At 36.2% G+C, this 26,176-nt stretch overlaps 1 protein-coding gene and 1 long non-coding RNA gene across 5 annotated transcripts in view; both read left to right on the forward strand.

The window, feature by feature from the left end:
* ASXL2 (ASXL transcriptional regulator 2) overlaps positions 1–26,176 on the forward strand; it is a 148,447-nt gene that overhangs the window by 67,993 nt on the left and 54,278 nt on the right. For 2 of the 4 annotated variants that reach the window (XM_036990622.2, XM_036990623.2), the window contains 2 exons: positions 6,250–6,358; positions 7,206–7,356. In XM_036990622.2, the coding sequence (XP_036846517.2) occupies positions 6,250–6,358; positions 7,206–7,356 (260 nt within the window). Of the gene's footprint in view, positions 1–3,735; positions 5,036–6,249; positions 6,359–7,205; positions 7,357–24,737; positions 24,803–26,176 lie in introns of those variants that run through there. The other 2 variants (XM_036990625.2, XM_036990624.2) reach the window with 2 other exon arrangements.
* LOC140844203 (uncharacterized) lies at positions 7,364–22,510 on the forward strand. Its single transcript, XR_012122389.1, has 2 exons — positions 7,364–11,842; positions 22,095–22,510. It is a non-coding gene; the product is annotated as an uncharacterized lncRNA (long non-coding RNA).

The following is a 26,176-nucleotide window of genomic DNA, read 5'->3' on the forward strand; positions in this document are numbered from 1 at the left end:
AAGGCCAAGAAGTCAGAAGAATGTTAAATTAATAAAATGGAAAGAAGGATAGTGTAGGCTGGAGCAGAGAGGTGTGGGAGAATGGTCATGGTCAGATCATATTAATAATTATGGACTTTATTCTAAGAACATTATGATGCCATGGGTTAACTTTAAGCTGGGCAGAGGTGGCATGATCATACTTATTATTATTTTTTTTTAATTTTTATTTTGTTATCATTAATCTAGAAGAACATTATGTTTACTAGGGTTCCCCCTTCACCAAGTTTCCCCCACAAACCCCATTACAGTCACTGTCCATCAGCATAGTAAGATGTTGTAGAATCACTACTTGTCTTCTCTGTGTTGCACAGCCCTCTCCATTCCCTCTCCCATTATACATGTTAATCATAATACCCCCTTATCCCTCCATTCCCTCCCATTCTCCCCAGTCCCTTTCTCTTTGGTAACTGTTAGTCCATTCTTGGGTTCTGTGAATCTGCTGCTGTTTTGTTCCTTCAGTTTTTCTTTGTTCTTATACTCCACGTATGAGTGAAATCATTTGGTATTTGTCTTTCTCTGCTTGGCTTATTTCACTGAGCGTAATACCCTCTAGCTCCATCCATGTTGTTGCAAATGGTAGGATTTGTTTTCTTCTTATGGCTGAGTAATATTCCATTGTGTATATGTACCACATCTTCTTTATCCATTCATCTACTGATGGACACCTAGGTTGCTTCCATTTCTTGGCTATTGTAAATAGTGCTTTGATAAACATAGGGGTGCATCTGTCTCTTTCAAACGGGGCTGCTGCATTCTTAGGGTAAATTCCTAGAAGTGGAATTCCTGGGTCAAATGGTATTTCTATTTTGAGCATTTTGAGGAACCTCCATACTGCTTTCCACAATGGTTGAACTAATTTACATTCCCACTAGCAGTGTAGGAGGGTTCCCCTTTCTCCACAACCTTGCCAATATTTGTTGTTGTTTGTCTTTTAGATGGTGGCGATCCTTACTGGTGTGAGGTGATATCTCGTTGTGGTTTTAATTTGCATTTCTCTGATAACTATTGATGTGGAGCATCTTTTCATGTGTCTGTTGGCCATCTGAATTTTATTCTTTGGAAAATTGTTCAGCTCCTCTGCCCATTTTTTAATTGGATTATTTCCTTTTTGTTTGTTGAGGTGCATGAGCTCTTTATATATTTTGGAGATCATACTTATTTTTAAAAGGTCACTGTGACTTCAGAGTAGAGAATTGATGGAGTGAAGGTAAAATTATTACAACTTGAAACAGGGAACACTAGAATATCCTGAGTCTAGAGCGAGGGAGCAAGTTATTAAGGTAATTTATCACAAATCTCTTGTGTGTGACATGTACTTTATAATGTGTTGCCTGCAGTCTACACACTCACAGGTGGTTTTACCTCCATTTTTCAGATGAGGAAAGAGATGTTTAAAGTGGCTCACACATGACTGTACTCAGATTGGAATTCACATTGGTCTTACTACATAAATCTGACTCTTGCTGCAATGATGGACAGTGACTGCATTGGGGTATGGGTGGGGACTTGATAATATGGATAAATGTAGTAACTACATTGTCTTTTCATGTGGAACCTTCATAAGAATCTATATCAATCATACCTTAATAAAAAAATTAAAAATAAATAAATAAATTCTGCCAGGATTCTCTGACTTTTTACATTTTCATGAAATCAAAAATTTTTGTTTTAAAGAGTGTTCATATGTATCTTGTGGGTTTTTCAAAACTTTATTTCCTTGAAAGGAAAGTTGTAGCCAGATCTGCAAGGAAAATAATGGTGTCTGTATCTTTCTTTTACCACATCTTTTCCCTAGATGTGTGTGCTATTTACTTTCATTTATGGGTTTCACTTTAAGGAGTTTGTTTGGTTTGGGTTTGTTATTAATGTTATTGTTGTTTTGGTTCTAGGTACTAAACTCTAGACAAGATGTTTTGTTTCTTTCTCTTTGACTTAAGGCACTTTATATATAAAGGTCTGCAGTCTGTATTTCATAATTCCAAAATCCAAAATACTTGAAAAGGTTTTTTCATATACTGGTACTTAAACTCATGTAACAACACTTCTCTTGAACTGACTGACATGAAACTGTGTGTGATCTTTGTTTATCTCACTTAGTGTGAATATTCATACACTTCACTGGCTTTGGTTATGGGATGCTACCCTGACCTCCCAGGTTTTGGTACATAATATGTTGCATGTCACGTTTTACCTCTCTAAAATTAAAAAGACTTTATGTCTGAAATGTTTGGACTTAAGTGTTTTGGATCATGAATTGCAGATCTATGTCTGTATTAATAACACTGATTACAGTGTGCATGGTCTTCATTCCCTTGGCTATTTAACCTGTTAGATCCTCAGCTAAGAGAGCTTTCCTCTTTGGATCCACAGACTCTAGTTTATTGGCCTAAACAGAGAGGGAACTTAATACTGAAATTCAGAATACCATCAGTTAGGGCAAACTTTTACCAGATTATAACATATTTTTTCCCTTGGTTATGTATTCTTTTTAAGCAGTTGTCTTTCCTGTTCTGCTTCTGTTTTCTTCCTCTTTATTAAAATCTTGGCTTCACTATTTACTGACTATGTGCTCTTGAACAGCTTACTTAATTTAATTAACACTTCTGTACATTAGTTTGTTCATTTGTAAAAGTAGTGTAGTAATTTTGCTTGCCTCAGAGGATTGTCATGAGAGTTAAACAGAATGTTTCCTGAAATCCAGCTCTCCTGCTGCTGTTAATGTAGCTGTTATTGATTTATATCCTGTTGGTTACTCTACTAACATATGGTCAACCATTCCCTTACTGATGGACTTTGACACATTTAACAATGCTGGGGTTAACCCTTCATGTATGTCCCCTAAGTCTTTGTGGCATTATTTTTATTGGATAGGTTGGACTTGGATTTGTTGGATCAATGGCCCCTCATATTTTTTATTTTAATGGATATTTTCATGTTACCTTATTAAATCAGAATTGAGAAATGGAGGTGGGTGAAAGTAGCAGTTTTCAATCCCACTAACAGTCTATAATATAATCCTTATTTGTCCATAACCCTACCAGCAGTGGATTTTATCAATTCTTTTGTTAAAAGTTAATTTGTTTAAATCAAAAAAATTTAAAATCATTTAGTGACTGTAGTGGGGGGTGGGTGAGGACATTATAAGATAGGTGAATGTTGAAATCACAATGTTGTTCATGTGAAATCTTCATAAGATTGTATATCAATGATACTTTAATTTTTTAAAAATTTAGTCATAATAGACTCACAGGAAATAGTAAAAATATTCCCATGTATACCTCACCCAGCTTATTCCAGTGATAACATGTTACATAACTGTATTACAAAATCAAAGCCAGAAAACTGACTTTGCTATAATACTATTAAGGCTTGAATCCATTTGCTTTCTCTGAGTCTGATCAGTGGGGTCTTGATTTAATTTGTCTTTGACCACTGTTAAGAGTTTTTTTCATGTATTTTATTGGCCATTTACATTGCATGCTTTATGACCATTTGTTGATATCCTTTTATCCATTTTTTTCTGATTGGTTGGTTGTGTTTTTCTAAAAGAAGCTGTTTTACAACTATTAATCTCTGCCATTTATTTTTCACTTACTTATTTCAGCTACATATATTTTTTATAGTTTTATTGGTTGTATTTTTTTCCAGTGTAGAAGTTTTAATTTTTATTTAATCAGTATATTCTCTTTTGTGGTTTTAGGTTTTCTCTCTTGTGTAGAAAGGTTTCTCTATCCTCTAGGGTTATACTCTTTTCCCTTACTATCTTTTACATTTTGGTCTTCAACCCAATTGGAATATGTTTTTATAAATACTGTGAGAATTATTTTCCTGTGATGTACTACATGCTATGCCAGCACTACTTACTAATTAAGCTGTTTTATTTAGGACTCTTTCAGTTGGCTTGTGACTTTTAAAAACCTCATAAAATTTCAAAGGTAGGACTGGTTTAAGGCAAGGCTTGAGATGGTAGCAAAAGTAATATTGCTAAAAGCAAATTGCTGTTTTTCAGTTTTCTCAGTTCTTCCTTTTTTGGGTATTAGATTTTTCCCTGTAATGCTTACCTAGCCCTTCCTCCATCTGTCCTGTGTGGTTACACCCCAATTGCAGATATGTCCTTCATGGTCACATAGCGACTGACAATCTTAGGCATTACTTCCTTATACTACTACTCAGGGGAAGAGAAAGTCTCTTTCAGAGCCTTCCTTGGAAAGCAAACTTCTTTTCTCAAATGCTCTTTAGATCTTTGCCCCTTATTAGGTCATGTGTCCCTGAGTCTGTCACTGTGGGAGTGGGAAATGGAAATACACAGAAGTGCTGGTTGGCTGTTGCAGCCAGGAAATGCTGGTTTAACAGTTTGGGTTTACACCTGTGAGGAGCATGGGATTAAATCTGTCTCAACTACAGGAGTGAGAGTAGGAGAAGGATAATTTTTCACAGGAAATTTTAGGTGCTGTCTCCAGAAGAGGAAACAAACCGATGCTACTAGTTAAACCACAGGTGACCATGTCATGACCCTGTCTTCTTCTTACTACAGAGAAATAGAAAATATAAAAACAAATCATAATAAATGTGAAAAGGTACTATTTCGTTCCCTCAAGTATAACAGTACTCATTTGACTAATTTATCCTGTCGCAGAAACACACACTTCAATAATAGTGTCTTAGAGCACATTTTATTATCTTTTTTAGCAAGTATCCCATCATTTTTTCCCCAGAAATTTCTTGGCAGTTTTTACATATTTATTGGTATAAACTTTAGGATTCTGACTAGAATTGATTTATGCATGTTTTTAACATGGAAATATCAAAATTAGATAAACACAACTATGAAAATCAGCCTGGAGATGTGCAACACTTACTTCAGCAAAAAGCTTTTTCTTTATTTTCTTTGTCGTCCTGTATCTTTGCAGTTTGGGATCCTCACCACTTTCCCAGTTCCGAAAGACCATGGACCATGGCCCAGCCCTCCCCTACAGAGAACTCTTAATTTTAGGTACACCCAAGATATCTAGCAGCCTCCTCTAATAGGTTTTTTGGGTTATTGAGTTGTACCAACAAGGAACTGAGAGGGAGTTGGAAATGTGCAGAGAAGGTGCCTTATCCTTCAGGTATTGTGAGGGCTAGGAAATGTTTTTAAAAAAGTTAAAGGATGCCACACACCTCCATTTATATTGCAGTTTATGTTAGATAAATGCAAGAAGATAGGAAAATGAAGCCTAGTTATAATGAGAAAGGAAGATATAATATACTTACATTGTTTACAGTTTATTATATACCTAAAATTTCAGGAAATACGGTAAATGTATATTAGATTTAGTAAAAATTTGACCAAGTTGCCACTTAAATGATAAATATTCCAAAGCCTCCTTAAACCCTTTTAAGTGATCTCATTATAGGTCTATACAAGAGACCATCAAAATATATACAAATATGGAATCATTATGTTGTATACCTGAAATAATATAATGATGTATGTCAGTTACATCTCAAAATACATATATACATACATGAAACCATGGAAATATGTTCACAACTGAGATTCAATCTGGTGCTGCAGTATACAAGGAGATTAATACTGTTTATTTGGATTTCTGTGTGTTTGTGTGTTCTTTTTCTCTCTTTTTTCTTTTGGATAAAGTTGTGCTTAATGAAATAGCATCTTTTAAAAATATTCTCAACTTTGTTGAGGTATAATTAAGAAATAAAGTTGTAAGTGAAATAGGATCTGTGAGGTAAGTTTTTCTTGACTTAAATGTTAAATGCTGGGTAGGATTAAGAAAATGACATAACTGTCTTTTTCTTTAGATTTAATGGGAATGAATTTTACATTCATTTTCTCCATGGCACCCTCTCTGTAAATTAATAGACTTTTTATAGTTTCTAAAACATGTTTGTGTCAAATGAGTGTTGGCCAGTTAATATTTTTGTTCTAAAAATTAAACAAAAATTCCATTTTTATTTATCAATTATCATTATTATTATCATTAGTTTATGATATACAATCTTATATTACTTTCAAGCATACAACACAGTGGTTCAACAGTTACCCATGTTATTAAATCCTCACACCCACTAGTGCAGCTACTATCTGTCAACACAGGAAGATGTTACAGATTCATTTTGACCAGTTAATTTTATCTTAAGTCAGTGTTGCATAGTATATTCAGAGACAAAAACTAATTATTGTTCTGTTTTTCTTTTTTGCAGTGGGACTTCCCCGCTTGCATGCCTGAATGCAATGCTGCACACAAACTCGCGAGGTGAAGAAGGCATCTTCTATAAGGTTCCAGGTAGAATGGGAGTATATACTTTGAAGGTAAATGTTTTTGTTAGGTTCTAAGCATTTTCCATTGATTAGCAGATTTAATTTCAGAATTATTTTTTAAGGTAGGTGCTATTATCCTTAGCTTATAGTTAGGGAAACTGAGGCATAAGAGGTCAATACTTTGGCCAAAGCTGCACAGTTAGGAGCAGATAAAGCCAAAATTCAAACCTATAAAGTCTTAATTTTTAGCTCTTGACCTTGTAACTACTCCACTCTCATATACTATGCTGACACAGGCATCCTTTCCGGTTAGCATAATCATTATTCAGTGCAAAAAATTTAAGATTCCTGGGAGTTTTTAAAAAATGATTCCTTTGTGCTTGACTCTTAATACTTGCATTCAAGAACCAGTTAGATTCAAATAATGTACCACCTCTTGATATCCATACTCTTAATTGAATTCACAATACATAACGGCACTTACACAGAAAACCATCCCCCATGTATGTGTACACACGTGTGTGTGTGTGTGTGTGTGTGTGTGTGTGTAAAATGGATGATGGCTGTACATGCAGTTTACAAAATTGTTATTATGCAGTTTTTTATCCTGAAGATTTCATCATTTACCTGGACTTACATATATGCAGTTATTGTCTAAGCCTCTGTGTTGGGCCTGCATGATTGTCATTTATACTTTTTATCTGGTCAGATAGCTAGCCGATTTGATCCAACGAAGAGAGATGATAGGAATTCAGAAAATATTGTTGGTTCTGCTGCTGAATCCTGTAATACTAAAAACTAATAAGCACAATCAAGTTGCAACAGTGCATATCAGAAATTTAATTCCTGTGTGCTGGAGTGGTAGCCATTAACCCTGCCTGGACGCCCACGTTTTCAGAAGGACGTGCCCGACGGGGTGAAGGAGCTGTCGGAAGGCTCGGAGGAGAGCAGTGACGGGCAGTCGGACTCGCAGAGCTCCGAGAACAGCAGCAGCAGCAGTGATGGCGGCAGCAACAGGGAGGGAAGGAGGAGCAGATGGAAGAGGAAAGGTGAGTCCCCCACCCACGGACTGGGTGTGCGGGCCGCGCCTCCGGTGGTGGGCCTCCCTATGGACCCCCGCCGGCCAGCCTCCTCGGCGCTTGAGCCCAGCGCTGTCCAGCGGCCCGTAGCTGTGCGTGTCTGTTAAGCCCTGCAAATACGGCTGGTGTGACTGAGGCACTGAGTTTCTTATTTTATTTTGACTTAAGTCTAAATAGCCACATGTGGGTTGTGGCTGCCACATAGGACAGCATGGCTGTACGTTTTACCTGAATTTATTTTCAGCTCTTGGTCATCCAGAGCCTTTTTTAGGGTGCTCTTATTTTATTTGCCTCTTTAATCCTCTCTTCTAAAATATAAATATTTATGGCTCAAACAGTTCTCTCCTTAATAGGAAAAGAATGCTTCATTTCTACTACCAAAGACTAAATGCAGTCTGCCGGTCTGTGCTCATCCCCTGCTTAGTGTCAGCTTCCTAGCTTACCTAAGGCTTTGTTTAGGGAATAATGTCTGCTGTTGCAGCTTCCCTGGGATGAATTCCCATTCAAGGATACACTTCATTACCTGTTCTTTCTAGTTATCTGTAGCTTCTTGTCAGAGTCTTTGAAGAGAGAAAATTGTTTTTACCTCAATATTTATAAACTTAGTTGTACATGGCAAGGCAGATTTTAAGCCAATTTAAGGTGGTTCCAAAGTAGACATCCAAGGGCTTCCCTCACTTGGATATCTTCTTAGGTTTGAGTTACAGGCGAACTGTCTTTGGATCTAGAAGAAACTTGAGTCATGTTTGTTGGAATATTTGACTCATTAGTTCTAAGTGCCCATAGAACTATTGATACAGAACTATATATAAAAAGTATTCTGATTGATCACCACCCCTTTATATGTGTGCTACTCCTGGAGAGAATTGAGGTAACTGGTAACATTATCTGTGTTCTCTGCATGTGCAGTTTAGGAAAATTTTATAATCTTAAAGCTCACAACCACTCCAGAGCAACCCAGATCTCAGATGTTACAAACAAATGGCAAAAAGGCAAGACAAAGCTGGGAGCTCTGACCAGTATTCTTGATATATATATAATCCCTGTCAAACAAATGGCAAAAAGGCAAGACAAAGCTGGGAGCTCTGACCAGTATTCTTGATATATATATATATATATATATATATATATATATATAATCCCTGTCAATAGTGAAAGGAGGTGCGGTCCAGGACCTTATAGTCCTCGGAGTCTACTAAAGGCCTTTTTTGGAAGAGTGGAGCCAAAAGTGTTAAGGGATCTGTCTCTCCTCTGCTTCTCCCAGTTTAAATTTTTCTTTTAAAGTCTGGAAGTTGTTCATCTAAGATTAGGAACCAAGCCAAATTATCAGGCAGGAGAAATAGTTAGCAAGATTCATAATTTCTGGATGTAGCTAGAAACAGAAATCACTATTAAAGGAGGCCAGACTAGTAAACCCCAGGAAAAAAACATGGTTTTGGATGTTTTTGCTTTTTAGTAGCCACTTATGCTGAAGTAGCTGTCCTGAGTATCAGTGGCTGTTTTGGTGGTTATATGGTTGTTAAGTGCTATCTCTAGGAATTTAAGGTAAATGTATTGTGACATAGGAAGATCTAAGAAATAGCAATAGAATCCCATTGTCAATAGCTTAATAGGTAGATTGAAATAACATAACCTTGCCCTATCCTGAGAATACAGTAGGAAATATTAATAGAAAACTAGAAGTAAATTCAAAATTGTGGTCCAGTTAAATTGCTTTTGAACTGCCTTTGATTTGATTCCCCTCCCTGAAATTGTCACAATATTGAATATTTATCCTCAATTTATACTAAGATGAAATGTTCTGTAAAGATCATTTCTGATTTTGGGGTCTATTAAACAGTAGAATGGGCTGCATATTATGTTTGGAAGCTGGATATGAGAGATGCACATGGTGTCATATGGAATCCAGGTTGATGCTAGAAACCCTGATAGTCTTAAGAAATGGATAAATGCTGAGCTACCAATAATGAAGAATGATTCAGTCTCCTGGCCTAGATAGTAAGTTTTTAGGTATGTATTATATATCTATAAATGTTTTTGTGGCCTGGTGAAAATTAATGTGGAAAACTTGTAGTTAGCAATGATAGTAGCAGCATGTAGCAAAGTAGTTATAAATCAGTTGCAGTTATTAATAAAGCAAATTAATTGTACCTATTCCTTTTTTTTATTTAGGGCTTTTACTCTCAATCTGACATCACTTTATTTCAAATGCATTGTAAGACAGGAAGAACATTGAGATAGTATCAAAACCCACTTCCTTTTATGTACGAAAATAAAGAACTCTGACAGCAAAACTGACACTTCTGGTTGAAAATTGATAGAAACTCTCTCGATATAGGTATTACCTTTCAGCCAAATAGGAACAGAGAACAGAACTTTGAAATTCAGCCCAGTATTAAAACTAGTTTTACTGATTTCCATGTAAAGTGGAAGAACTTTGAAGTTTGTAGTTTTGGTTCCTAATTTCAGATAGGATACAATGCTCAGAGAAGAGCTTTATGGAATTCCAAGCCAAGGTAAGGTGGAACTCCAGAAACATGATTAAAATAAACTTTTGGGGTTGCTTTTTTTTGTAGGATCATAGCTAAATGAAGTCGGGCCTTTTCCCCAAAATAAAATTAAAATATCGCAGCATGAAGCAGTTGCAGAAGTATTACTTTCATCTTCTGATAGAATAAAGTTTTGTTAGATTCTGGTCTGCTTTTAAAGTATCTTAAGAGAAAAGTTAATTATGTGGTATATGCCTTTTCACATATGAGGAATTACTAATTCTTTGCCGGGAGTATGATCTAATGTTAATTTTGCTGCTTGTTCAGAACTACTTTAAGTCAGGAGTTTAATACATAATGTGTTTGGAGTTATGTGAAATACCAAGCCATCTAACATTATTTATACATGTGTTAAGTTACTGAATGAGGATGATGATGTATAGAAATACCTCCTTTAAAAAGCATACTGGGGAGAAAAACTCTTTTGGGCAAAGTTAAGTTACATGGGTAGACACCTTTGCAAAAGATGTTCTGTTCTCCTCTGGAGTGGTTGGTGGCTGAGATGGAGGTTTTAGCTCTGTTTTGTAGTAAATACGGCTACACTGTTAGAACTTGGATGTGTAGGGTACCCCAAAGCAAGGGAGGTGTTCAAGTATGGTATAGCCTTTCCATCTTTGGCTAAGGGACTGTTTAAAAGTAGTCAGAAACCATAGCCTGTCTAGTTGGGAGTAGACTGCACTTGGTGTGGGAAGAAGGGACTTAGATCTAAAACAGTCTATTACTTCTGGAAATGAAATTCCTCTAAAGAAAGACAATTGTGAAAATAAAAACTCTCTTAAAAGGAAAATTACTGTTTTTGAAGATTAAAAGAATTTTAGAAACTTCAATTGTTATTAGTCTTCCAACTATTAATCCTTCAATTGTATAAAGCTGTTTCAATTTTGATATTCTTCATTGTTTCTAATATTCTCTCTAATACTTCAGAGGGGTCCACTGAATATCTTCAATAGAAAATAAAATATTGAGATTATTTATTAGAGCTTTTAATTTAAATGCATCTAATATGAGTAGTCTGTCATATCCTTTTGACCTTGTTCACTATAATAACCATCTGTTGAAGTAGAAAATTCACAATGCTGTAATATTTCTGAAAAGTTGTACCTTCTGAACATACAGTCACTGGGTGATACATATCCAGCAACCTGACACTACTTCAGTAAACCAAGGAAACTGGCTTTAATGAGCCTCAAGTTCTACAACTTGTTTTAAATAGTTTTCTGAAAACACTTAAAATTTTAAGCTTAAAAAGTGATTTCTCTACTAAGTTGCTGGATTTTTTTGTATGTGAGTTTTTTTGTTTTTTTATATCAAATAATGAATAACTGCTGATCTTTTGATCAGAGTTTGTTAGTCTTTTATATCTATATGTTTACATGAAATAAGCATTTTTCATGTTTGAAGCAAGTTTCTAATCAGATACTTAGGATGTTTCAAGTGCTTTTCATCTGTTGAGCAGTCCACATTGGAGGACCAGTAGATAAGGATATAATCTTGAGAAATTTTGTTTAGGCCATTAGTTTGTTTACAAAACCAAAGAAACATGTCTTTTTAAACTACTTGCTACACTCACTCTTTCTCTAGTATGTATGTACTATTTGCCAGATGTTTGAAAAACCAATTTGAATAAGGTGTGATCCCCACCCATATCTAGAGATACAGAAAAATAAGCAGACAGTTATGACTTAATAAGTAGTATGTGTTTATTTTCATCATGTTGTGACAACATTAGAGAGGGTAGTAGTTACCTTTACCTGGGTTTGTAAGTATTGTATGAGCTATAGAAATTTTTAATATACTGTCCTTCCTTTGAGAGTATACCTCTAGGGAAGACAAGATATAGGATGGAAAGAAAACACAAAGGCAAGAACGTGGAAGTGTGTGTACCGTTTTAAGGAAGCCATTAAAGGGTAAGTTTGACTGGAAGAGGGGATTTGTGAGAAGAAAGAAGGGAAAAGAAGTTGTTATCAGACTGCTGATGTTCAGTGTTAGTCTCCCTTATTTATATGTGATTGGTGTACATAAAATTAATTTCTTAGGAAAACTAAGATCTGTAGCATGAATTAGAGAATGGCAATACTGCTGACTCTGCCAGATTTTCATAGCCACATATCAAGAGGAACAGGATTTTTGTCTGTAGAACTTTTTCTGTTGGTCTCATCCTATTGTCCATTTAGTATCTGAGTAAATTTGCTAGCTTCTTTTTCTATACTTCAGTGTCTACGTTAGTTCAGTTTATCTGTAATCACTGGTATATAGGTTAAAAGAACTCATTTCTATTATATTGTTGAAAATCATTTGTTGTGGGTATTATATTTCCTTGGTGCAGGCTGACATTAATTGGTGACATTAATTAGTTTCATTTGAAGTAAAAAGGTGAAACTGGTAATAAAGAAGTGTGAGGGATTATATTTTTGTGCTACTCTGTAAGACAAGATTATAAATGGGCTTGATGTGGTTAAAATGCAGCCTTAATATCATTTTTCAAACAATGCCTTATTTTTTATATTTTTATCCTTTTTAAGATGCAACACTAGGAAATCTTGCTTCCTGATTTTGTGACCCTGTGGCACTCTTCTCATGCCCCTCCCACACACACTGCTATCCCCATTCCTAACTAGCTGATTTATTCTCAAACTGTTCATCGCAAAGGACCATCCTTCCCTTCCCAATCCATTGTGGACTTACACTTCCATAAAATACAACGAAAATGGCCCAGTGCTGTCAAATTTCATTGAAAGTATCTAAATGCTTATTCTCTCTTTTGTACTTACTTTTTGCAGACCAGTCTTTGGAACACATTTGAAAAGCAATGTTTAGATCTAGATTTGTTAGCCTTATAAACTATTGGGAATGCTGTTTTATTTTAAAAGGAAGGAAGGAGGAAAAATTTCTTTATTTCTCCTTAACTTAAAGGAGCTGAAATATAAAATCATCTTGTCCCTTTTATTTGAACCAAGGGCAGAAAATAACTCACCCTCTATTGAGTGAATCATTAACTCTGTGATTCTTTAGTTACGACTGCAGAGGCATTGTACCAGCTTCTAGTCGCTACTCATCCTTCCTCAGAAGTAACCACTGCCTTGCCTTCTGTCATTATAGATTAGCATCACCAATTTGTAAACTTTTTAATTAAATTGTATATACTCAGAAAAGTATGCATATGATAAGTATATAGCTTGTTGAATTTTCACAAATGGATCAGCACCAGCACTCAGATCAAGGAGCAAAAACATTGTCAACACTCCGGTAGCCCTCCCTTGTGTTCCCTTTGGTAATACCCATTGCCCCAAAATAACCATTACTAATCTCTAGACTTGTCTGGAACAGAATGGTGTTCATAAACAGTTTTTAAACTTAAATCATGCTTTTTTTTGGTAGGCAGGAGTAGGGGGGGCTCAAATAATGTTTGTAATATTCATCCATGGTCTTATGTATAGACATCAGATTCTGAGAACTGTATAGTATTCCATTTTATAAATATTCCCCAGTACCTCAATTTATTTATCTATTCTACCATTGATGAGCATTAGGTTATTTCTAGCTTTTGCCTATTAATTCTTCTGTGAATGTTTAATTAATTAATTAATTTATTTATATTTTGGTATCATTAATCTACAATTACATGAAGAACATGTTTACTAGGCTCCCCCCTTCACCAAGTCCCCCCCACATACCCCTTCACAGTCACTGTCCATTAGCATAGTAAGATGATGTAAAATCACTACTTGTCTTTGTTGTAGAGCCGGCCCCGTAACCCCTCCACATTATACATGCTAATTGTAATGCCCACTTTCTTTTTCTTGCCCTTATCCCTCCCTTCCCACCCATCCTCCCCAGTCCCTTTCCCTTTGGTAACTCTTAGTCCATTTGTGGGTTCTGTGATTCTGCTGCTGTTTTGTTCCTTCAGTTTTTCTTTGCTCTTATATTCCACATATGAGTGAAATCATTTGATACTTGTCTTTCTCTGCCTGGCTTATTTCACTGAGCAGAATACCCTCTAGCTCCATCCATGTTGTTGCAAATGTTAGGATTTGTTTTCTTCTTATGGCTGAATAATATTCCATTGTATATATGTACCACGTCTTCTTTATCCATTCATCTACTGATGGACATTTAGGTTGCTTCCATTTCTTGGCTGTTGTAAATAGTGCTGCAATAAACATAGGGGTGCATGTGTCTTTTTCAAACTGGGCCGCTGTGTTCTTAGGGTAAATTCCTAGAAGTGGAATTCCTGGGTCAAATGGTATTTCTATTTTAAGCATTTTGAGGAACCTCCCTACTGCTTTCCACAATGGTTGAACTAATTTACATTCCCACCAGCAGTGTAGGAGGGTTCCCCTTTCTCCACAACCTTGCCAACATTTGTTGTTGTTTGTCTTTTGGATGGTGGCGATCCTTACTGGTGTGAGGTGATATCTAATTGTGGTTTTAATTTGCATTTCTCTGATGACAAGTGATGTGGAGCATCTTTTCATGTGTCTGTTGGCCATCTGAATTTCTTCTTTAGAGAACTGTCTATTCAGCTCCTCTGCCCATTTTTTAATTGGATTATTTGTTTTTTGCTTGTTGAGGTGTGTGAGCTCTTTATATATTTTGGATGTCAACCCTTTATTGGATCTATCACTTATGAATATATTCTTCCATACTGTAGGGTACCTTTTGTTCTATTGATGGTGTCCTTTGCTGTACAGAAGCTTTTCAGTTTGATATAGTCCCACCTGCTCATTTTTGCTTTTGTTTCCCTTCTCTGGGGAGATATGTTCATGAGGAAGTCACCCATGTTTATGTCCATGAGATTTTTGCCTATGTTTTTTTCTAAGAGTTTTATGGTTTCATGTCTAACATTCAGGTCTTTGATCCATTTCGAATTTACTTTTGTGTATGGGGTTAGACAATGATCCAGTTTCATTCTCTTACATGTAGCTGTCCAGTTTTGCCCACACCAGCTGTTGAAGAAGCTGTCATTTCGCCATTGTATGTCCATGGCTCCTTTATCATATATTAATTGACCATATATGTTTGGGTTAATGTCTGGAGTCTCTAATCTGTTCCACTGGTCTGTGGCTCTGTTCTTGTGCCAGTACCAAATTGTCTTGGTTACTGTGGCTTTGTAGTAGAACTTGAAGTTGAGGAGTGAGATCCCTCCCACTTTATTCTTCCTTCTCAGGATTGCTTTGGCTATTTGGTGTCTTTGGTGGTTCCATATGAATTTTTGAACTATTTGTTCCAGTTTGTTGAAGAATGCTGTTGGTAATTTGATAGAGATTGCATTAAATCTGTAGATCACTTTGGGCAGGATGGACATTTTGTCAATATTAATACTTCCTAGCCTAGAGCATGGGATGAGTTTCCATTTGTTAGTGTCCTCCTTAATTTCTCTTAAGAATGTCTTGTAGTTTTTGGGGTATAGGTCTTTCACTTCCTTGGATAGGTTTATTCCTAGGTATTTTATTCTTTTTGATGCAGTTGTGAATGCAATTGTTTTCCTGGTTTCTCTTTCTATTAGTTCATTGTTAGTGTATAGGAAAGCCACAGATTTCTGTGTATTAATTTTATATCCTACAACTTTGCTGTATTCTGATATCAGTTCTAGTAGTTTTGGAGTGGAGTCTTTAGGGTTTTTAATGTATGGTATCATGTCATCTGTAAATAGTGACAGTTTAACTTCTTCTTTACCAGTGTGGATTCCTTGTATTTCTTTGTTTTGTCTAATTGCTGTGGCTGGAACCTCCAGTACTGTGTTGAATAACAGTAGGGAGAGTGGACAGCCCTGTCTTGTTCCCAATCTTAGAGGAAATGCTTTCAGTTTCTCACTGTTCAGTATGATGTTGGCTGTGGGTTTTTCATATATGGCCATTATTATGTTGAGGTACTTGCCCTCTATACCCATTTTGCTGAGAGTTTTTATCATGAAAGGATGTTGAATTTTGTCAAATGCTTTTTCAGTGTCTATGGAGATGATCGTGTGGTTTTTCTCCTTCTTTTTGTTTATTGGTGGATGATGTTAATGGATTTTCGAATGTTATACCATCCTTGCATCCCTGGGATGAATCCCACTTGGTCATGGTGTATGATCCTTTTGATATATTTTTGAATTCGGTTTGCTAATATTTTATTGAGTATTTTTGCATCTACATTCATCAGGGATATTGGTCTGTAATTTTCTTTTTTGGTGGGGTCTTTGCCTGGTTTTAGTATTAGGGTGATGTTGGTTTCATAGAATGAGTTTGGGAGTATTCCCTCCTCTTCTATTTTTGGAAAACTTTAAGGAGAATGGGTATTATGTCTTCTCTGTACGTCTGATAAAATTCGGAGGTAAATCCAACTGGCCTGGGGTTTTTTTTCTTGGGTAGTTTTTTGATTACCGCTTCAATTTCTTTGCTGGTAATTGTTTTGTTTAGATTTTCTGTTTCTTTCTTGGTCAGTCTTGGAAGGTTGTACTTTTCTAGGAAGTTGTCCATTTCTCCTAGGCTTTCCAGCTTGTTAGCATATAGGTTTTCATAGTACTGTCTAATAATTCTTTGTATTTCTGTGGGGTCCATCGTGATTTTTCCTTTCTCGTTTCTGATTCTGTTGATGTGTGTTGATTCTCTTTTTCTCTTTATAAGTCTGGCTAGTGGCTTATCTATTTTGTTTATTTTCTCGAAGAACCAGCTCTTGGTTTCATTGATTTTTTTCTATTGTTTTATTCTTCTCAATTTTATTTATTTCTTCTCTGATCTTTATTATGTCCCTCCTTCTGCTGACTTTAGGCCTCATTTGTTCTTCTTTTTCCAATTTTGATAATTGTGTCTTTAGACTGTTCATTTGGGATTGATCTTCCTTCTTTAATTAGGCCTGGATTGCTATATACTTTCCTCTTAAAACTGCTTTCGCTGTGTCCCGCAGAAGTTAGGGCTTTGTGTTGTTGTTCTCATTTGTTTCTATATATTGCTTGATCTCTATTTTGATTTGGTTGTTGATCCATTGATTATTTAGGAGCATGTTGTTAAGCCTCCATGTGTTTGTGAGCCTCTTTGCTTTCTTTGTACGATTTATTTCTAGTTTTATGCCTTTGTGGTCTGAAAAGTTGAATGGTAGAATTTCAATCTTTTTGAATTTACTGAGGCTCTTTTTGTGGGCCAGTATGTGGTCTATTCTGGAGAATGTTCCATGTGCACTTGAGAAGAATGTGTATCCTGTTGCTTTTGGGTGTAGAGTTCTATAGATGTCTGTTAGGTCCATCTGTTCTAGTGTGTTGTTCAGTGCTTCTGTGTCCTTACTTATTTTCTGTCTGGTGGATCTGTCCTTTGGAGTGAGTGGTGTGTTGGTCTCCTAAAATAAATGCATTGCATTCTATTTCCTCCTTTAATTCTGTTAGTATTCATTTCACATATGTTGGTGCTCCTGTGTTTGGTACATATATATTTATAATGATTATATCCTCTTGTTGGACTGAGCCCTTTATCATTATGTAATGTCCTTCTTTATCTCTTGTGACTTTCTTTGTTTTGAAGTCTATTTTGTCTGATACTAGTACTGCAACACCTGCTTTTTTCTCCCTGTTGTTTGTATGAAAGATCTTTTTCCATCCCTTGACTTTTTTTTTTTTTTTTGAGAGGGCATCTCTCTCTCATATTTATTGATCAAATGGTTGTTAACAACAATAAAATTCAGTATAGGGGGGTCAATGCTCAATGTACAATCATTAATCCATCTCAAGCCTAATTCTCGTCAGTCTCCAATCTTCTGAAGCATAACGAACAAGTTCTTACATGGTGAACGAATTCTTACATAGTGAATAAATTCTTACATGGTGAACAGTACAAGGGCATTCATCACAGAAACTTTCGGTTTTGATCACGCATGATGACCTATAAACAATCAGGTCAAATATGAATATTCGTTTGATTTTTGTACTTGATTTATATGTTGATCCCACATTTCTCCCTCTATTATTATTATCATTTTTATTTTTAATAAAATGCTGAAGTGGTAGGTAGATGCAAGATAAAGGTAGAAAACATAGTTTAGTGCTGTAAGAGGGCAAATGTAGATGATCAGATGATCAGGTGTGTGCCTATGGACTAAGTATTAATCCAGGCTAGACAAGGGCAGCAAGACATCCGTGGATGCAGAAGATTTCTCTCAAAGCAGGGGCGATGAGGTTCTGAGCCTCACCTCTGTTGATCCCCAAATTCTCACCTGATGGCCCCCCTGCGACTGTGCCTGTCTTAGGTTGTTCCTCCCTTGAGGAATCCATCCCTTGACTTTTAAGTCCATGCATATCTTTTCGTTTGAGGTGAGTCTCTTGTAAGCAGCACATAGATGGGTCTTGCTTTTTTATTCATTCTTTTACTCTGTGTCTTTTGATTGGTGCATTCAGTCCATTTACATTTAGGGTGATGATTGAAAGATATGTACTTATTACCACTGCAGGCTTTAGGTTCCTGGTTACCAAAGGTTCATGGTTAGCTTCTTTAGTATCTTACTGTCTAACTTAACTCGCTTTTTGAGCTATTATAAACACAGTCTGATGATTCTTTGTCTCCCTTCTTATTCCTCCTCCTCCATTCTTTGTATGTTAGGTGTTTTTTGTGTGTGTGCTCTTTTGTGTTTCCTTTGACTGCTTTTGTGGGTAGTTGATTTTATTTCTTGCCTTTAGTTAGTGTTTGATTGTTCTGCTTTCTTTGCTGTGATTTTATTTTCTCTGGTGACATCTGTTTAGCCTTAGGAGTGCTTCTATCTAGAGCAGTCCCTCTAAAATACCCTATAGAAGTGGTTTGTGCGAGGCAAATTCCCTCAACTTTTGCTTGTCTGGGAATTGTTAAACCCCTACTTCATATTTAAATGATAGTCATGCTGGATACACTATCCTTGGTTCAACACCCTTCTGTTTCATTCCATTAAATATATCATGCCATTTTCTTCTGGCCTGTAAGGTTTCTGTTGAGAAGTCTGATGATAGCCTGATGGGTTTTCCTTTGTAGGTGACCTTTTCTCTCTCTCTGGCTGCCTTTAATACTCTCTCCTTGTCTTTAATCTTTGTCATTTTAATTATTATGTATCTAGGTGTTGTCTTCCTTGGGTCCCTTATGTTGGGAGTTTTGTGTGCTTCTGTGGTCTGAGAGGCTATTTCCTCCCCCAGTTTTGGGAAGTTTTCAGCCATTTCTTCAAAGACACTTTCTATCCCTTTTTCTCTCTCTTCTTCTTCTGATACCCCTATAATGCAGATATTGTTCTGTTTCAATTGGTCACACAGTTCTCTTAGTATTTTTTCATTCCTGGAGATCCTTTTATCTCTCTCTGCATCAGCTTCTATGCATTCCTGTTCTCTGATTTCTATTCCATCAATGGCCTCTTGTATCTCGTCCATTCTGCTTTTAAGTCCTTCCAGAGATTGTTTTATTTCTGTATTCTCCCTCCTTAGCTCTTGCATATTTCTCTGCAAGTCTATCAGCATGGTTATGACCTTTATTTTGAATTCTTTTTCAGGAAGATTGGTTAGGTCTATCTCCCCAGGTTCCCTCTCAGGGTAGGATATCTGTGTGGTTCTGGTCTGAATCAAATTCTTCTGCCTTTCATGGCTATGGACAGATGGTGAGTGTGTCAGCTGGGGGAACAGTATCCCTGCTTGCTCCTCATGTTCCTCTTCTGGGAGAATGGTGACCCCTAGTGGCTTGTGTTGGGCAGTTGCACACAGACAGGGTCTCTGATTCTTGACCGGGCCGCTGTGGAGTAAGCTCCGTGGGGCTGCTGTGGGCATGGCTGCCTTCAGGCTGCTGCCCTGCTATGGCGGGGCCGTGCCGGAGGGGGAACGGGCGGGAGGCTGTTTATTGCCTTGAGGGGCCTCTCAGCTGCGCTGCCGCCCAGGAAGTTAGGGCACCCGGAGTTCTCTGGGATTCCCAGCTGCTGGGCTGACTGTGCCGGGTCGCTTCCGTCCAGCTGTGAGGCCCCTCCCTTTAAGACTTTCAAAGAGCACTCGCTTTTCTTTTGTCCCTGGGTCACCAGCTGCAGGGACCTGCTCACAGGTTTTACTGTCTGGTGTTTTCTGGTCTCTCTTTTAGGAATAGTTGTATTTGTTGTATTTTCAAAACTATATATGTTTTTGGGAGGAGATTTCCGCTGTCCTACTCACGCCACCGTCTTGGCTCCTGTCCTTGATATCATCTTTTATGCAATGCCTTTTCCAGTCTTCACCATTCCCTATGAATTATCTTTCTCTTAGTGACTTCTAGGAGTTCATCATATATTCTCTTGTTGAATATATATCTTGTGAATAACTTTTCCCTCTCTATGATTTGTCTTTTCATTCTCTGAAAGATACCTTTTGATGAATTCAATTTCTTAATTTTAATAGAAGCCAATAAAAATTGCCCCTCCTGCTGATATGAAAATAGTTTCCTCTGGGCTATAGAATATGCCTTAACAAATTTAAAAATATGAATCTGGAATGTTTGCTTTCAAATAACAGTGTATTTAAACTTAAAGTCAATAACAGAAAGATTACTGGAAAAATTCCAAAATACATGGAGGTTATACAAAACACCTAAATAACACATGGTTCAAGGAAGAAATCTCAAGAGAAATTCTAAATATTTTGAAGTAAATGAAAATGAAAACACTACCAGGTTTCACTTATGAACCAGAGCACCCTGCACCCTTGGAAGCCTCACCAGAAGAGTGAGCAGGGCCTCAGTGGGCCCCTGAAATGGCCACTTCTAGACATGGGGTGGGAGTTCAGGAGGAAATAAAAGAAAACTTACCAAAATTTATGGTATGCAGCAAAAGCAGTGCTTAGAGGGATATTTATAGCATTGAGTGCATATATTAGAAAAGAAGAAAGATCTAAAATCAATTATCTGAGCTTCCACCTTTAGGAAACTATGGAAAAAAGCAAATTAAATTTGTAGTAAGGAGAAGAAAAATAATAGTGAAATTGAAAATAGGAAATCAGCAGAAAAAAATCAGTCCAAAAGCTGATTCTTTGAAATGATAAATAAGATAAATAAGCTTCTACCCAGGCTAAGAAAAAGGAGAGAAGACACAAATTAAAAATACCAGAAATGAGAGGCCAGTCCTACAGATTCCATGGACCTTAAAAAGAGCATAATAAAGGAATATATGAACAATTTTGTGCCCATAAATTTGATAATCTAGATGAAGTGGACCTTGAAAGTCAAAATCTGTTAAAACTCGCTCAAGAAGAAATGAACAGTCTGAATAGGCCTATATCTCATTAAAGAAATTGAATTAATTATTACCTTCCAAAACTGAAAGCTCTAAACCCTGATGGATTCAGTAATGAATTCTACCAAACATTTAAGGAAGAAATTAAATCCATTTCTCTCCAATCTCTTTCAGAGGCTGTAGGCAGAGGAAATACTTCTTAACTCATAGCAATGAGTCCATCATTACCCTAATACCAAAATCAGATGAAAGACATGAAGAAAACTATAGGTGAATATCTCTCATTAACAGAGATGCAAAAATCCTCAACAAAGTAATAGCAAATTGAATCCAACTAAGTATTGGCAGTAGGCAGTTAGCCCAGGTGAAGAATGTTCATGAACTTGCATTCTTTTCATACCCAGCTACTACTTGTAGCAACACTCAGGGCGCATGGTAGATTGCCTCTCCCAACATTGACATTGTATCCAACCATGTTGCTAAATTACTGCTTAAAACTAATGACTTATCTATAGCATTATTCTTAGGATTGTCCACATGTACAAATATATGATATGTGAATAATGGAGTTTTACTTTTTTGCCATGTTATACTGGCTATGGATTCCAGTAAAGTGTGAAATACAAATAGTAACATCAGTCCTCCTTTGTATTCTCAGTCTTTAAGGTAAAGTTTTTAACATTAATGCAATTTTAAGATTGATGACTGTAGTAGATTGTTTGCAGATGCTTATTAGATGAAGTTCTCTTCTAGTTACAGTTTTCTAAGAGATTTCCTAAGAATAGAAGTTGCATTTTATCAGTTGCTTTACCTTCATCTCCTGAAATGATTATATATCCTTTATTCTATTAATGTGGTAAATTATGTTGGTTTATATATTAAATGGTAAAACCATCTTGTATTCCTAAGATAAACCAATTTGACCATGATACTAATCCTATATATCATTAAGTTCAGTTTGCTAATATTTGGTGTTTGACTTTCTGTCAGTGTGACCTTATTTGGAGATAGGGTTGTTGCAGAGTTAATCAACATGAAGTCATACAGGAGACTTAATTCATCAAGACTGATGATGTCCTTATAAGAAAACAGCCACATGAAGACATGGAAGCACAAGGAGAACACTGTGAACATGGAAGCAGAGATTGGAGGGATGCATCTGTAAGCCAAGGATTGCTGATTGTCACCAGAAGCTAGGAGAGAAGGATAGAACATATTCTTCAGAGCCCTCAGAAGAAACCAGTTCTTCTGACACTTAGATTTTGGACTTCTAGCCTCCAGAACTGAGAGAGAATACATTTCTATTGTTTTAAGCTGCCCAGTGTGTTGGATGCTTTTACAGAAGCCCTAGGGAACTAATACATGGGGTAATGTTCATTTTTCATTAAACAAGCAAGTATATTCCAGTGAAATCTTTTTTGATATATTATAGCTAATCACCTCTGCTGCCATATCTTTTTATTGACATTTTAAGTATCTTACTTGAGGCCTTCAGTAGAAGCTGAAGGGCAAGGAGACATGCAAGGGTTTGACTCCACGCACTTTGATTTTGGGGTTTGTTGGGGATGCCTTGTCATCTGGTTGCATTGAAGATGTCCATGGGCTTTTTTCTTCTGCTGTCATAGTTGCCCTATCATTATACATACGGAAATGTGGGAGGATTCAAAATTTCCGCCACTAGTAGAGGCAGCTTTTCCATACATATAGCTTCTCTTCCTTTCTTTTTTGTAATTAAGGCCATAGATTTTTTTGAACTCTACTTTAATGGAGAGTTGGCTGATTGGAGGGTCTATATATACATATAATTTTTATAAACATATCATTGATATACACTCTTATGAAGGTTTCACAAGAAAAACAATGTGGTTACTACTCCATTCACCCACATTATCAAGTCCCCCCCATACCCCATTGAAGTCATTCTCCATCAGTGTAGTAAGATGCCACAGAGTCCCTATTTGTCTTCTCTGAGCTATACTGTCTTCCCTGTGACCCATACACACCATGTGCACCAATCATGATACCCCACAATCCCCTTCTCCCTCCCTCCCCACCTGCTCGCCCCCATCCCTCCACCCCTCACCCTTCTCCTTTGGTAACCGCTAGTCCCTTCTTGGAGTCTGTGAGCCTGCTGCTACTTTGTTCCTTCGGTTTTGCTTCATTGTTATACTCCACAAATGAGGGAAATCATTTGGTATTTGTCTTCTCTGCCAGACTTATTTCATTGAGTATATAGTACGCTCTAGCACCGTCCATGTTTTTGCAAATGGTAGGATTTATTTCTTTCTTAGGGCTGAATAGTATTCCATTGGGTGTATGTACGACCTCTTCTTTATCCATTCATCTACTGATGAACACTTAGGTTACTTCCATATCTTGGCTACTGTAAATAGTGCTGCAATAAATATAGGGGTACATATGTCTTTTTGAATCTGAGAACTTGTTGTCTTTGGGTAAATTCCTAGGAGTGGAATTCCTGGGTCAAATGGTATTTCTATTTTTAGTTTTTTGAGGAACCTCCATATTGCTTTCCACAATGGTTGAATTAGCTTACATTCCCACCAGCAGTGTAGGAGGGTTCCCCTTTCTCTGCATCCTCACTAGCATTTGTTGTTCTTAGTCTTTTCTATGATGGCCATCCTAACTGGTGTAAGGTGATACCTCACTGTGGTTTTAATGTGCATTTTCCTGATAATTAGCAATGTGGAGCATCTCTTCATGTGCCTGTTGACCATCTGAATTTCTTCTTTGGAGAAGTGTCTGTTCATATCCTCTGCCCATTTTTTAACAGAGTTACTTGCTTTTTGGGTGTTGAGGTGTGTGAGTTCTTTAAGTATTTTGGATGTTAACCCCTTGTCGGGATATGCCATTTATAAATATATTCTCCCATACTGTAGAATGCCTTTTTGTTCTGCTTATGGTGTCCTTTGCTGTACAGAAGCTTTTTAGCTTGATGTTGTCCCATTTGTTCATTTTTTATTTTGTTTCCCTGCCCAAGGAGATGTGTTCAGGAAGAGGTTGCTCATGTTTATATTCAGGAGATTTTTGCCTATGTTTTCTTCTAACAGTTTTTTGGTTTCATGACTTACATTCAGGTCTTTGATCCATTTTGAGTTTACGTTTGTGTATGGAGTTAGGCAGTAGTCCAGTTTCATTCTCTTGCATGTAGCTGTCCAGTTTTGCCATGGGTCTATATTTTTAATGTTTAATTTTTGAAATTTGAAATGGTCACACAGGATAGTTTCATATACAGTACTTAAAATTGTTTTGCTAAATCTTTGCAGCATAAGTTGCTGAGTTGAGAATAAGATGCCCTGTCATTCCAGATACTTTAATGAAGGGATCAGTAAACTTTTTCTGAAATGAAAGATTTCAAATGGATAAAAATAAAAGGAAGAAAGGTAGAGTAGGCAAAATGTAATATGGAGAAAGCAATAGTTGCAAAGCTGATAACAGACAGTGAATAATTCAGGACAAAACATTTAAAGAATAAGGCTTCAGTTCACAATGAAATTTTAACATGACAGTAGTTATTAATATCTGTGCAACACAGCAATTTTCATTAAATAGAAACTACAGGAGATGTAAGAAGAAATATTAATCTTAACAATCATAAATTTTTATGTATTTCAGCTCGACAGATCAAGTGAACAAAAAAGAAATAGGATATAGAACACCTGAACAACATTATCAGTGAGGTATTTTTAAAGATACATATTAAGCTTTTTATTTCTGTAATAGAGAATAAACCTCTCAAGTGAAAATAGAACAGTTGCAAAAATTGATCATATTTTAAACCACAAGAAAAATATCAAATCCCAATAATTAAAATAGTATATAAAATAATACTAAAGAGAACATTAAGAAAAAAAAGACTTTCACTTAGTAACATGTTTATAAATTTCCCTTCTTTCAAAGGAGGATTAAAAGCTATAATTCTGGAATATGTTTAAAATGTTGTATCAGAATTCAAGTTACAAGCAAGGCAGATATCAGGAAACAATTTATAGCATTGAATACCTCTTAGATCAATAAGACTAAAACAAGTACACAACTTAAAATCTGCAGAAAAAATAATAAACCAATAGAAAGCCAAAGAGAATTATAAAAATGAAAATTACCGAATTAGAAAAAAAACAAACAGTTGGTTTCACAGTATATCAACAAAGTAGACAAACGTCACTCACTACCTTTTTCTTTTTTTTAAAAGAGAAAGGGCATAATTATTTAAATTCAGGTTTAAATAAATATGAAGAAAATTTTAAAACCACAGTGCTTTAAAAACTTAGGTGAAACGGGATAATTGTATGGGAAAATAGAACACACCCAATAGAAAAATCGAACTCAATAGAAACTCAAAGTCTAAACAAACACCTTCCCCATACAAGTAGAGCTGTAGAAGAGCTTCCCTTCAAAAAAAAAACACCATTCCTAAATGGTTTTTCAGAAGAATTCAACCACGTGTTTAAAGATCAAACAATCCTAATATTTGAAAAACTATTCCAAAACAAGAAAAAAGATAATTCATATTCTTTTTGGAAGCAAATTTTCAAACTTTCCTGTGAGTACAAAGCTGTCTTGTGAATATTGAGGGACAATCTTAAGTAAAAGGTTAGCATACAGAATCCAGCCATACATTTAAAATTATATATCACAAACAAATTAGGTTTTTGGATTGTAAATATGATTCACTGTTGGGAAATCTATTATTATTCATCATATTAATATAGTTAATATGAAAAATCATTGCCATCTCTATACTTGTTGAAAATGCCTATGAGTAAATTCAGTACTCAGTAAAATTCAGAATTGATGGATACAGCTTTAACATGATAACTTAATTGAAAAACCAGCATCTTAATGGAGAAACTCTAGCAGCTTGCACTTCAGTTAGAATAAGTCAAGAACAAGGTACCCACTATCTCAGTTTCTTTTGTAACATGTTACTGGTATTTATCTCAACATAAGTAAGCAAGGGAAAGCAGTTGGAACAATAAATGACAAGAAAAAGGGAAAGCTACCTCTGTGTGCAGATGATATGATAATGTATCTGACAGACCTAAAAGAATCAA

The sequence above is a fragment of the Manis javanica genome, chromosome 1 (assembly GCF_040802235.1).
Source record: "Manis javanica isolate MJ-LG chromosome 1, MJ_LKY, whole genome shotgun sequence".
In the NCBI taxonomy this organism is placed as follows: Eukaryota; Metazoa; Chordata; class Mammalia; order Pholidota; family Manidae; genus Manis; species Manis javanica.